This window comes from Catharus ustulatus, chromosome 4 (genome assembly GCF_009819885.2).
Source record: "Catharus ustulatus isolate bCatUst1 chromosome 4, bCatUst1.pri.v2, whole genome shotgun sequence".
In the NCBI taxonomy this organism is placed as follows: domain Eukaryota; kingdom Metazoa; phylum Chordata; class Aves; order Passeriformes; family Turdidae; genus Catharus; species Catharus ustulatus.
The window spans coordinates 10,511,238-10,526,023 of record NC_046224.1 but is presented as its reverse complement, the minus strand read 5'-3'; the positions used below and the strand labels follow the sequence as shown (position 1 = coordinate 10,526,023).

Sequence of the window (14,786 nt, the reverse complement as noted above, 5' to 3'; positions counted from 1 at the left end):
ATATAAATACACAAAATGTTTAAAAAGAAAGCTTACCATGGTCTTCTGCGTACATCATACAGATCTATTTTGTTAGGAGTTCGACTTTTATCTACCCAAGGGGAAGCTAAAAAGAAAAAAAAAGTATGGGATAATATAAAGCTTTATTGCAAGTATTTTAATTACAACAATGTAATGAATCTGTATCACAGACTTTGCACTGTATAAATATCAACATTTCATATGGATAAAAAAGAGTCTATATTTGTGTAATATGTTGTTGAAATACCTAGACACTCTTATACATATTACCATATAATACAATGCAATAAAATGACATATATGTATGGATGTGTATGTGTACATGTACATGTATATGTATATGCATATGCATATGCATGTGTATATGTATATGTATATGTATATGTATATGTGTATGTGTATGTGTATGTGTATGTGTATGTGTATGTATATGTATATGTATACGTATATGTATATGTATATGTATATGTATATGTATATTCTCTGAAGAAAAATAGATGCAAATATTTATGTCTCTGTAAAGAAAATGCTAAGAATGATGACTTTTTCTAGGTGTTTAATCTATTAGGTTTTACTGTAATTTTCAGCAAGGGCAGGAATTATTTCCTTACTGGAAAACAAAATGAGCCTTTCAAAACCATGTGACAGCTTAACGAACACAAAAATGTGAAAAGTTACAGGGAATGAGATAATGTTCAGCAATTTGTTCTCTCACTGTATGCCAAAAGCCTTGGGGGAGCTATTTTCTGACATCAATCGTTTTTCTGTCTAGGAAATAAAGAAAGATATAGGCAGCTTCAGGATTCTTCCTGAAAAATCATATATCTAAGACAAAATTGAAGAATTACATCTCCACCCATGAATATAAAAGAAGCCATCAGCTTTGAGTAGGTGCCTATTTTTGATTATACAAAATGAACCCCTTCCTAAGAGACCAAACCATGAGCTGGCCAATCACTTACTAGAACCTTTAAGCTGAGTGTAACCCACATTCAGCAGTACACATTCTACAGAGAACACTGAGTATTGCTGAACACCTGGAGAACCTTAAAATCTATACCAGTATTGTCTGTAATTTCAGACTAGACCACCTGACAGGTTCTTTGGGACCTGACAGGATAAGAGCATTTGAAATTTTCAGAAAGGAGAGAATCTAATTTTTGAGACAGATACATGTCAAAATTATAATTAGTTAGATATGCACAGGTTAAATTCACCAGTAATTTATGAGCCTACGAGGATAACACATGTTCAATGATGGATTTTTTTTGTCTCTATAATAACAGTCCAATTACAAAATAAACTGAGCAGAAGCCACTCAGCACACTACTTACATCCTATCTGGCCATTCTGGAGACTACTGTGAATGGCAACACAGTTTTTGTTTTGGGTAGACAGACAGTGGTGTACACAACAACTAAATTCTACTTTTTCTTTATTAGCATGGCTCTTTCAGTACACACAGTTCTGACTGGAATGACTGTCAGCAGCTTCAGGGAGATCTGGGGAAGGTCTTTAAAAACAATTATTTATTACCCTACTGTTAAACCACTATTTCCTATGCCACATGTTAATAAGTTTTGTTTACCTAATAAATATATTTTTTTGTTTCCAGAAAAATATATAAAGCTTCTGCATGTTTAAGTTTCCATGACTGCATGATTTATCATAGGATATTAATGGCTGCTGGATCATATATTAATTGAGATATATAAAGTATAATGAGAAAACTTGTTCTATTGATTTTTCTGATGGTTTCTACAACAATTTACATAATCTAGTAGAAAGCCTCTGCAAGGTTCTGAATAACAAAAATAAGGACTCAGCAACCCTTAGTATCCAAAATTTCATTCACACCAAAGAAGTGCTGAATTCCCTCTTCAGCCTCAAGAATTAACATAACTAAATTACTAATTCATGCTACTCTCTATCTGGAATAACACTTTTCAGGTTAGATGGCTTTGAACAGCTTGAAATACATTCACTGGTTTTAGTAACATTCGGAGTATTTATGGATATTATTGAAATTGTTTTTAATAGGAAACTGAAATTCTATCATGATACTTGATCTCTACTGATCCATTTTAATTTATCCTGATTTAATATTTTCAAAACAACCTTTTAAAAACGTGATAAATCTTTTATATGCAAAAGTAAGTAAGTCGGTATTTATAATTATACGGGAAATAATTAGAAGGGGTGGAGACCAATGAAAGAGATGTGTTGCTTTTTTGGTCCATATACAGAACACACTATAAAGCCATTTGGGGAAACTGGCTTATATCTTACTGACAAAAGCTATTATGTAATCTAAAATAAAAGCAAAATGAAAACCACAAAAATGTGATTACACTTGTCCCTCAAAAACTTAAATTGATCAAGGATTTTGAGATTTACAATTTTTTAAAATATAAGCTATTGTTTGATACACTTCTACAAGGTATTTTGGAACCTGGTTCACCAATATCTTCAAGAAATCAGCCTCACCATAGCTCATTGGTGAGGAACAACCTCACATATTGCATACAAGTATTTTTGAACTATATCAACACTGCACAGTTCTCTGGTGCATACTCATGTTCCTTTTTGATGATTTTCTTGTTTGCCATGTGGATAGATTTGATACTATGAATTATAAACTATTCATTGTGTTTGATAACCCTCCCAATTCTATTTGCATTATTGAGATACAGGACTGGATAAAAATCAAGCAAGAGTAAACTATGCTTTTCTGTTATTTCTGCACATTAGAGTAGAAATACTCAGGTTTGTTGATTACAAGCAGAATCAATTAATGCACTATAGAAACTGTCACAAAGTAGACCCTAAATGAAAATATGTTTTAGGAAAGGGAGACCTTGGCTACAACCTCCCATTCTGGGGTCATGAGGGAAAGTCTCCTGAAAGTTCTACCCTGTTCTACTGGTTAGGTATGTATGTGCAAAGAACAGGAAGGCAGAGATTAATAATTAACAGCTTTACATCCCTTTACATTATTAACACATTTGAGAAATTATGCTAAAAGCTGATAATAGATAGGTAACAAATGCCAATTAACAAATCCCAGACTACATAATTTCATTTTGACTCAAACTCAAATTTTAGCTTTCTGTCTCTCAAATTAACATTCATGGGGATAGTCAAAACAATCAAAACCACAGACTATTCAATTCTCTGGGCCAGATTCAGCAGTCTTCCTCAGATGGAGCAAAGGTACAAGTTACAGCACATACTTTGCTGATATTTCATTACCCTTTTAGTGAAGTTGTGAAAAAAACGTGAATTCAGGTATGCCATCGCCCAGACTATTTAAGAAATGTGATGCTCCTTTAATTTTGCACTCAGAAAGAAGTCAGGTGAATTTCAGTGTAGCAGCAGAATTTTTGCAGAATTCCTTAGCTGGGTAACTACAAAAAGGAAACAGCTACAACTTTAAAAGCCCCTAATATTAATCATCATAAAAGGTTTTTATCTGCTGTAATTTTTATTCAGGATATCTGTATCTTAATGATGCCTTGGATTAATAACTCATTAGTACCATCCTCCCAAGACAGAGATGGTTGCTGACCAGCTCTGTGCTACCACACCAGATGTTCAGTCAGGACTGAATGCAGCCATTCCCTTGTGAGTTTCTTCTTCTAGTGACAGAAAATTACCAAGACCTTAAAATGTATTCAGGTACAATCTATCTAACATAGACAGGTCTGTGCAATGCCTTCTGTAACTTTCATAGCCTCATCATGATACAGAAAAGATAGGATAATAATATTGAGGTGTTTTAGAATGTGTTACCCATGTGGTAATGGGTAATTATGTTACGGGCAATACTACACTCAGTTTTATCACAAATCAGTTAAGCAAAGATTTGATATGGGAATAGTCCATACACAAACAAATCTATTGATTTTTTGGTCCCAGTGTAGCAAAAAAACCCCAAAGTGATTAGAATGTGCAATACATACTGCAGTCTGCCACTTAAAATAAATCTGTTTCTGTTATCTTATTTCAGAGGCAGACATTTCTCTTTCTGCATGTATAAACTGAATTTCATCCTAAATGTATTGCTTGCACCAGTTTCACCTTGACTAGCAACCATGTTCCCAAAGAGGGCTGGAGTATCAGAGTTTGAGAAGAAGAACAAGATGTTTTATTGTTGGGTCTGTTTCTCCTATAAAAGCAAATTCTGGAGATTTAAATCTGTATCATAAAGACATGGACATGGCATAAATTTCAGCATGAAGCCATGGTGAGCCATAGTATGTAATTTCATTAACTCACTAGAAATAGCAGGTTATCCTGTAACTCGGTGGATCTGCTCATGTAAATGCAAAATTCAGCACACCAGTTTGAACAATAAGCTATAACTGAACTTACTGTAAGATTTTTCATATTGTGAAACAAGGTTGTAGGGAGGTAGGTGTCAATCTCTTCTCTCAAGTAACAAAGGACCAGGATAACAGGAAACAGCATCAAGTTGTTCCAGGGGAGATTTAGATGGGATATTAGTTAAAATTTCTTGCCAGAAGGGGTTGTGAAGCATTGATACAGGCAGTGCAGGGAAGTGACATCACTCTCCCTGGAAGTTAAAAAAATGTGTGGATGTGGCGTTTGAGGACATGGCTTAGTGGTGAAGGTGGTGCTGAGTTGATGGCTGATCACTTGATGATCTTAAAGATCATCAACAATTCTATGATAAGTATGGTTATAGCCAAGTCGTGTCAGCTCCTGTTCCTCCCTCCCAGATTTCAAATGGAAAAAAAAAAAAAAAAAAAAAAAAGCAAACAACACTCAAAGAGACTTATTTCTATGAAAAAGTAGAAGTATCCAACTCACACACATTAATTGCACTAACTGATAATTTACAAGCTGCATTACTAGGAAAGTGTTTGGGCTTTTACTTTGTTGTCTACTTTAAAGGCTCCTTTAAATGTTGAGCTGTTAACAGGAACTAACAGCTATAAAATATAAAACCTTTTTGAAAAAAAAAAAAAAGAAAAAAAAGACGTTCTCAGTTTTTCAAGGCTTTTGATTCATTTTGTATGGATTTTTTTAGGCTTTCCAGTCTCTTAGTACCTGCTTCAATAATTACTTTCTCTGGAGAATTCAATATCATGGCCACAACACTATTGCTTGCCATTAATTGTTAACACAAGAGCAGCTGTGCACAGCAAGTTCTTCATTTGGAGAGATAGTATTTTATTTTATTAGAAATTGATTTTTAAAGCTCTTCTATTATTAATTTGTCTAAGAAGGGAATGGTCTAGCAGCTAAGTGAAACTTATTTCACTAACATCTTAACAGGTTAAGAGGGTGGAGTGTTTTTTTGGTTTTGGTTTTGGTTCTTTTAAGGAAGGATAAGAGATAATCCTTATTCAGATAGCTCTGTTCTATCCATATTTTTAATCAAAAAAGTTTGACAACTTTAGGAACAAAATTATTTTTCTGGAAAATCATCACTGAAGTGCTGCTTTGTTTATCTGTGAATTTTTCTATTTAATACCTCATAAGCTCAAATTCCATAGAAATATCCTAGTAAAGTACTGGTATGAGCAATGCAAAGAGATTTTTCTCTAATTAATTAAAATTTTCATCATATTATACCTACTTACATAGATAAACAAAGGAAGACTAAGTAGAAGGCAAGTCTACAATATAAAAAGGGAAGGAGATAACAGTTCTTTTCACTGTACTTTTCAGTACCGATATTACAAACATCCAGAGGAGATTACCAGATCTGCTAATATTTAAACTGAATTTAAGTATGAGGTAATGAACATGAATGCACATTCAATACTAAAAAGATTGTTGTATGCATATCCTAGCTTGAATACCTAACCTTCAGAGGATCACTAAAGAAGCCATTTTACCTCTCTATACCTGTTTCATCTGCAAAATGAGGACAGTGATATTTTTATTATTTTTTTAACCAGACATGTTTTGCAGATGAAAACTTGTGTTTTATATGCCACGCAGCATATATATGACATGCACAATCCAGGTGTCTCTGAGAATATAAAGTCTCCTGGAACAAAACTGGATAATTTTGTATGATTTAAGAAAAAACAGCATTCAGTGCTGTCCATTGGGAAAAGCTGCCAGCACGTGTTGTCCCTTCAGTTACACTGTGGGGCTGTCTAAAGGATTCCAAGAAAACTCTGACTCATCCTGTTTAATAGCACAGATACATTTTTAAGCTGAGTGAACAGATAAACTTAACACCTGGATACCTGATTAAGACATGATCAGATACACTTAAAGTAAGAATTCTCTAATACAGGTAAGGTCAAATGAAGAGGACAAGTGTGTGTGTCTAGGTTATGTGATAAGAGAAGGGTGAGGAGCTACAGGTTGGACTCTTTTCTCTTCTATGAAAGATTCCCCAACAACAAGACTCCACAAAGACCACTGAGACAAGTCACAGATCTGCGCAGAAGCTTGGGAGAGTGGAAGACATTTCTTTTGCCATACTGGTATCACAAGTTTTCAGCTGAACTTCCCATAGGGCCTTGTTAAATTTCCAGGTAGAAATGGGAAGATTTGGAACAGCTGGGGACAGGATAGTATTTCGTTCTGAGTTTTATTTTTGTTATGAATTGACTCAATTTTTTGGATCTATACGAAGTGTGGCACATTGACACCTTTGGTCACTGCAGACTCATACTGTCCCACTGAGCCTAGGTTCAGCATTTCCTCATAAAAGATGCTGAACCTACTCATGCACCATCAGGCCACTGGTATGGATATTTGTAGTTCACTAGCTGAAATCTGAACTATCAGTACTACAGACTCCTATCAGTACTACCTTTTCTAGTATAACCCTTGGGAAAATTATTATTTTGTGTACTTCCCTGAGAGAGCTGAGTCAGTGTTGCTGACCAAACAATTTTCTGCTAAACATTAATCTAAATCAGGACTGTGTTTTCGTTTGAGTAATCCTATGCAACCAATTTTTCTTAGGTAGATTTATTCCTGTAACTAGAAAGCCTCCTGTATCACATTTAACTGCAAATAAATGTCTGCTGTCTGCCGTCAAAAAAAACCAAACAACCAAACAAACAAATAAAACCCCCAAAACAAACAAAACCCCCCAAATCCACAGCAAAATGAACAAAGAGCTGGTATCTGGTAAAAAGCACATAAATACAGAGTTGTTTTTAAAGTTTGTTTAATTAGTAATTACTACAGTAAAAATAATATGGCTCCTATTGCAGTATTTAATGAAACATTGATTAACAATTATAATCCTAATTATGTCTATAATTAAAAAGAATTTGATGATTAAAAGAGGAACTGGTTACTTTAGATCTACACTTCCAAGTAGCCCACCAAAAAATCACATTAAATTGTTCTTTTAGATAGCTGCTTTCCAAAACTTGGCATTCAAATTACCTGGATAGATGCCTCACAAGATGTAAGTAACTTAATATCTGTCAAATCATATTAAACTACTTTAATTAAATTAATTTATTTTTGAGCAACAGATTTGCCCAGTGCTCTGTGGTTAATTATAAATTAAATCTGAAACCTGATCTATATTAAAATACTTTTCTGTCTACATAATGGCACCAGCAAAATCCTACATGTGCAACACAAGCAATGGATTCAAGATTTATAAAAAAAAAGAAAAAAAGTTTCAATTGGATTGTAATGAATTGCTAATTTCAATGACCTTGATAATACACTGACAGATTACTGTTTTTATTTTGAATCAAAAACTGCTGAAACCCTTAGTCTGAACTGTAATTAGTCAAGTGTCATCATGAAATGACATCTTAAAAGCCAATACAGGGTTCTGGAATGAATCTTATAAAGTCAAATAATTAGGCAGGTAGATACACATCCACTAGAACTAAGGAGAAAGCAACTGAAAATTTATAATAATTTCTGCTCTTTTGCCCTATCACAGAGAATCCAAATTTTGAACTTAGTGACTCATAGTTTTACCTAAGAAACTCCTCTGATTTTGTTTGCTGTTTCCATAATACCAAATTTTAGTAGTTTGCATAAAAAAGGCCCACAGAATATATTTCAGCTTCCTTTCACAGTACTTTCGAAAACTGGCTCTTACTCTTGAGTTCTACATCAATGATGAAAAAACTGTTTTCTTGCAGGAAAAAGGCTGGAAAATTCTAATATTTTAAAATAATAATTAATCGATTTAAGTATTAAGTTATCTAAAACTATTAAATTTATCATTTTTTTTAATGGCTTTACAATTTTATGAGTCAGTATGTTCACTTGTTATAACAATTTGATATATTTGAACTACAGTTAAGAATCATTAAATGTAAACAACGACAACAACAAAAACATCATAAAATATCCAAATTTTGTGCAACTGTTTATTCTATATTAAACTAGCCTCTGCCCTTGAGGAAGTCAACAGTTCCTCCCAGTTTAGTGTCTCTGATAAACTTACTTGGCATTCCTTTGACTCCAGCTGTTTAAATATTCCCTAACTTGCCCCTCCTCCACTGGGATCAAGGTATCCTTATTCCAGCATTTCCTTTTGATTGTAGAGGCCTGTGATTACTGAGGGCTGGTCTTGCAAAGGATGAAAGACTGCTTTGTGATTTGTGCCTTTAAACACATGAATGAGCATATATTGCATCCTTCTTAAAAGTTTCATGCACTTTATATACTTGTTCTCTTTTGTTGAGCTTCTATTAAATTACAGTTTACTTACTCTTGAATTGTTCAGAGCTCATAGAGTAACTTATAGAAATCTCAATATTGCTCTTGGCATCTTCATATCAAAATGGATGATTGCCAGTAGAGTTACAGAGCTTAGCATTTCTCTTCAAAAATATGTTGCCATTGAAACTAATGAGAATAATACTGATAGTAATCAAATTAATTATTAATTAATTAAGTAATCAGTGAGAGACTGAAATGATTAATGGCTTAAATATTGCTAAAATCGTCTAAGAACCTTTGCACAGCTGTCGATCTGTGCCCAACACCACTGAAGCCCATCCCTCCCCAAACATGGCACTGGAATTTGGACTGCAGGGGGAACTTGGGATAAGATAGAGGTGGTACTGTGGTCTTGTCACCACAAGTCTAGGGAGAAGAATGTCTCCACAAGGAATAGGGAAAGACTGGGATGCTGGTGGCTCAAACATTCATATTTTATACATACTTTCTTCTCTCTGGGCTGCTCACAGAAAGATCCCTTTGTGCTGTTGGTCACTATGGTGAAAAGGACAGCCCAAGAGCCTCCTCAGAACAGAAATGATGTACCCTTTGCCCATGACTAAAAACAGTGGGACAATATAAGATAAAAAAAAAAAAAACATTAATATGCAAAAACTTGTTTTGAAAACACCCTTTGTAGCTTAGAGGTACTGAATATTTTTTGTTTTTTGGTTTTTTTTTAACATAAGAATGACTGGGTGAATATGTTTCAGATAATAATGAGCAGACTTCTCTGTGCATTTTAATTTTGGGTTTTGATATTTCCAATATTTTCACAAATATCATCAGTATGGAAAAATTAATCTCTTTGAAATAGGCTTACCAAAGACCAATATAATGAAGCAATGTTTTACAATTTACAATATAATTTTCAAAATGCAAATGTGAAAAGCATCCACTTCAGCGTATGAGAACTGGATTAATTTTCAGAACATCTGCTGTGTCAGCAAACTGAGAAAAAGTTTACAAGAAGATAGAGATGGAGAACCTTGCACAAAGACCTATTCTACATATCTAAAATGCAAAAAAGATTTTTCAGTTTGAGCTACAACAGGAAGCAGATGCATAAAGCAGCACATGTAACACAGAGTATCAGACTGCTCCACACGGGTGTGTGTATGTCCAGCATTTAAGAATTAGGGAATTACTCAGGGATTTATGAAGTTATGTTCTGACAGGTTTGGATAGCTGTTAAATACTTAGCTATGGAATAAATGGGAATTTAAATTAAATTTAAAATTGTGTTTAGATTAAGTATTTACAAGTAACCTTTTTCCCCTGCAAAAGAGCATTTTAAAGTTAAAATAAAATTCTCCCATTTTATACAGGTGTTTTAAGGAAGAATACATAGAGATTTTGAGGGTCCTATGTTGTGTTGGTGAACAACAGGAGTAGACAGGCTAGCTAGATGTAAGAATCTATTTTTCAATATATGGTATTAATTTTCAAGTGAAATATTATATTTAGAGATTGGCAGAAAGATATATTTAAGAAAACTTTTTCAGTACTGGAAAAAATCACAGAGTAAGCCATGACAAATGCTAACCCCACACATGATGATAGATCCCAAAAGCATTGGAAAAGTTGGAAACAAAATAAATATTAAATTAGCATTTTCAATATTATTTTTTTTCTGCAACATCTCCCTGTGTTTATTTCATGATCATCCAGCATGACAAAACAAACAGGATTCAAGTGCTATGAAATATTCTTCCTGTAAACTAGCCTGAGGCAGTTTCTCTGCCTCTGCTAGCACTCATGCTAATGATACAATAATAGCTTTAGAGTAATCCCCTTCGTCCCCAGAAACACAAACAACCTTGTATAAACAGAAGAGAAAGGTTCTCAAGATTTTTCCTAAGGCAGTTGTAGGCATGAGTCAACATGCTTCACACAATTGTCTTGTGTGTAGTGGACACATTATTCAGGCATTGACAAGAGCATCTTTTAACAGCAGCAGCAGCAGCAGCAGCACAGGCGTTGCAGAAAAACACGGCTTTCCATTAAATAGCAAACAACAAAAATCAAATTCAGACAACTCATTACTAAATTCAGCAAAATATGCATCTATTTAAATTAGTTTGTGTGATCAGGTAATGGATTCTTTGGTGAAACAGATGCTGGTTAAAGTAATCAAGTTGAATTGACCTTAGCTCTAATAGCAAAGAGGTTCCTGTCAGAGGTTGTAGATTCTGAGAGACACTCACATTTTCACTGACATTAAACATTATTATATGTCTATTTTACAGGTCACTATCTTTAAAACTAGACAAGTACAAAAATCTCACTTGCAGATATTCAAGATTATTTACACGGGATATTGAAGATAATAGAAAAAATAAAATTTTACTCTTCAGCTTTTCAAATGACATAATCTTCTATTCTTCTTACTGAAAAAAAAAACCCAAAACTAACTACGTTTCACTCCCAGTTCCTTCCTCCTCATACTAGTGTTAAGCCAGAACAATTTCGCAGTTCTTGAGTGTGTAATTCAGATAAAAAGAAACTGCCTATGTAAAAAAAGCAATTTTTAGTTATATTTCATTTCTCATCGATAATTCAGAATATTTTAATGCAATATATGGCATAGGACAGTTGTGTGGGACAGTTCAGTTACCTGGGTAATACCTTGCGAGGCCAGTGGCACTTCCAAAAACCTGCCATAACAAAGTGGGGTCCTCTTCCCTGTTCCGCTTGAACACATCGTCCAGCGCTGCAGTCCAGTTGAGTTCATTTAACACTATGGTTGCTGTCAAAGGCAAAACAAATTTTTATTAGAAAGTCATAACCTAACATGGGAAGCAATGGCAATAAAAAGCAAGTTGGAATACTGAGAAAGTGATAAGATTTACAGTAATTTCATGACGATAACGCACACCGATAATAAGGCGCACTCCCAGATGTCGGCAAATTTCTGAACTTTGTCCATACATAAGGCGCACCAGACAATAAGGCGCACTTTTTCTTTGCAGGGAGGACCTGCAAGCAACAAAGTAACGAATTAGTAACGGCTCAGCGGGCGGCTCAGCGCACAGCTCAGTGTGCGGCTCTCGTGGTGCGCGGCTTGTCGTACGGCTCGCTCTTCTGGGTTGGCAAATTTCTGAACTTTGTCCATATATAAGGTGCACTGGATTATAAGGTGCACTTCTGGGTTTCGATCAAAATTTTAGTCAAAAGGGTGCGCCTTATAGTTCATGAAATTATTGTAATTTAACTAATCCAGAAATAAAATTTTAAGAAGAAACCACTTCTTTTCCTTGACCATTTTCTTTATATTCCTCACACTCTCTTTTTCTGGTTGCATTATTTGCATGCCATGACTCTTGGTTTCTTTGTATATCTTCTACAAATACTTTCTTTCTGAGATATTACTCTAATTGCACTTCCCAATCATAGAGAAGACTGTTTATAGAAGAATAAATGCAAGCATATAAAGTTCATATAAAGCTTGTTAATTATAGTGCACTGCAATAACGGCATGTAGAATAACAACAAAATTAGGTATAATTCAAATGTAACAAAGATGTCCCTTTCAAAATGGATTATCTGGGAAAAAGACATTGACGAGTTATTGCTAGTATTAAGGTGGGGTTGCACGAACAACAGTGCTCGTTAGCACACACTAAAAAATTCTCCACGTTCATAGACCCGGGCTCAGACAGTAAAGGACAGCAAAGTGAATGCTGACATTTATGAGTTGGCTCAACTCCACAATTAACTTAATATACAAGAAAATTCACATTTCAGTTAAACACTATGTTGCCAGTTACACAGAAACTTACATTCATAAAGTTGTCCTGTACCAATACTTGTTTTAATCGAACAGTTTATATAATGAAACCAATATAGAATATTTTAACATGTTCTCCACCTTCTTGAGAAAGACATATATTAGGAAACACCCTCTGATATAGCTTATGATAGATCATAATTTTCACCTCAATGAGTTGTAAATATTTCCTCAATTCTCCCTGCTCCCGAGTTTTAGGCAATTTCAAATGCATAGCTATTTTTGAAAACCAAGGGCTTTTTGATGATTTAGTCACTAATTCTTTCTTTTGTGTTGCATACTGTTATTGTAAGCAATTGTAAGCAATGTTTCTTAAAATGAAGCACCTAGATCAGCAAGCCAAGAATGCAAAGGAACCTAGAAGAAAAAACCTTTTGAAAAGAGCTAAAGTAGTAGATATAAATCCAATAAAAAGTGTGAGTTGTGACAGAGATCCTGCTTACATTATGGCATTGCACACAGGAAAGAAAATTCATCTTCTCTTGCAATGGGCAAGTCAAGCTGAAATAAAACCAGTTCACATTTAAGGGACCTGAGTGGCATTACAGTGCAAACTTTGGTATGCAGGTCCACATTCTAGTCTGCTACAATGAAAAAAAAACAAAGCAAAAAAAAGGATGGATTGAAAGCTGGCAGTTTACAGCCCATTTCCAAAGTAAGGCTCCTAAAAGGTACTAGAGAAATGAGATCACAACATTAACTTTTATAGGCTTGTTTTTAAAGGTTAAGGAGAAAATTGCTACACCATGTATTTTGCAGAAAGGTTTATCTGTTTTTTTGGGTTTTTTTCAGAGTAGTTTTAAGATATTAATGTCTCAAGAGATAGCTTTTAGACGAAATATCAAATTAAATTTCCAACTCTTGAGATTTTCTGTAAGCAATAAGCTTGTATAATACACCTCTCTTTTTGTCAAGTAGATAATTAGAAATAAATATATGTTTACTTAAAGAAGAAACATTCCCTGAGGCACCATGAAATGTTAATTACAATTTTTAAATGGTTACTGTTCAATTATGTCTTAGATCCCATTTGACCCACTGTGCAATTAAAGATTATGTACAGACTTTCTAAACTTGACTTTGTGTCAGATCTTGCTTCCAGAAGTGGCTCCATAAAGTCATTAGAAGCTCTGTCACTTAGGTAGACAAGATAATTTCAGCTTGATTTGGTTTCTTTTCATGCTACTGTTTGCTATTTGGAGGGACAGGTATGAATCTCTTCACTCTAGCGACCAGTGACAGGACTGGAAAACAAAGCAGGGAGCTGTGTCAGGTAAGGTTTAGGTTGGGTATCAGGGAAAGGTTCGCCAGCCAGAGGGTGGCTGAGCACTGGAACAGGCTCCCCAGGGATGTGATTACAGCACCAAGCCTGACAGAGCTCAAGAAACATCTGGGCACTGCTCTAAAGGCACACAGGAGCTGGACTTAATGATCCTGATGGGTGTCTTCCCACTTAGCATATTTTATGATTCTATGATTGTAGTATCACGCAAAAATGTATTGAAAAGAGTTACATATGTATGCACACATCTCTGCACATACACACTCATATATATGCAAATATATATCCCAAATAAGCACATACCATAAAAAAGAGACGGTCTACAGATAGTAAAATAACTAAATACTGAAGTGCCAAAGCCTTGTACTAGAACTGATAATTTTAGAACTTTATTAGACTTGTTGAGATTAGGCTATAAAGTAAGAGATAAGAATTACTAAATCTTGTTTGCTATATTTGTGGGGAAGTGAAGTTTTACAGTGAGATTTAAGAGTTTTATGATATTATTTATGCCCCACTTTCCCCTTCCTCCTCCTTCTCTATAACTTGCTCCTAGAGACAAATACAACGGCCTAAGAAATCCAAGAATTTGTAGCAAGGAGAAAATATCAAAAGCCTCAAATGGCCCAAGACATGAAGCTGAAATTAAAAAAAAAAAAAAAAAATTATGTAGAATTCAAGAAAGGCAACAAGAACAGAGCATCTTAACAGAAAGAAACTGCAATAAATTTGGGAAAAGGCTACTAACAGCTTTGATATATCTGTTCTCAGGCACTGAAAAACAGATATTCCTGCATCCCAGAAATTCAGTTAAGTGCCCAAGTCTCATTTCTGTAATAAATCGTAGCACATGGCAGGTTCAGCATGTATCACCTTCTTTTTAATTAATTTTCTCATTATGACAAAAAATTGTGTTTGGAACAGAAACACAGTTTATTTGGTGGGACAGATACACAAAGAAATGATTGTATGATCCTTAAAACAATCATTCCTGGA

The 14,786-nt window shown here is 34.5% G+C and overlaps 1 protein-coding gene across 5 annotated transcripts in view; it reads right to left on the bottom strand.

Annotated features, from left to right (window-relative positions):
- The window catches only part of CACNA2D1 (calcium voltage-gated channel auxiliary subunit alpha2delta 1), a 368,220-nt gene that overhangs the window by 101,706 nt on the left and 251,728 nt on the right, over positions 1 to 14,786 (bottom strand). For all 5 annotated transcript variants that reach the window (XM_033056982.2, XM_033056980.2, XM_033056981.2 and 2 more), the window contains exons 7-8: positions 11,336 to 11,467; positions 37 to 106 (exon numbers count right to left, since the gene is read on the bottom strand). In XM_033056982.2, coding sequence (XP_032912873.1) covers positions 37 to 106; positions 11,336 to 11,467 — 202 coding nt within the window. The remainder of the gene's footprint in view (positions 1 to 36; positions 107 to 11,335; positions 11,468 to 14,786) is intronic.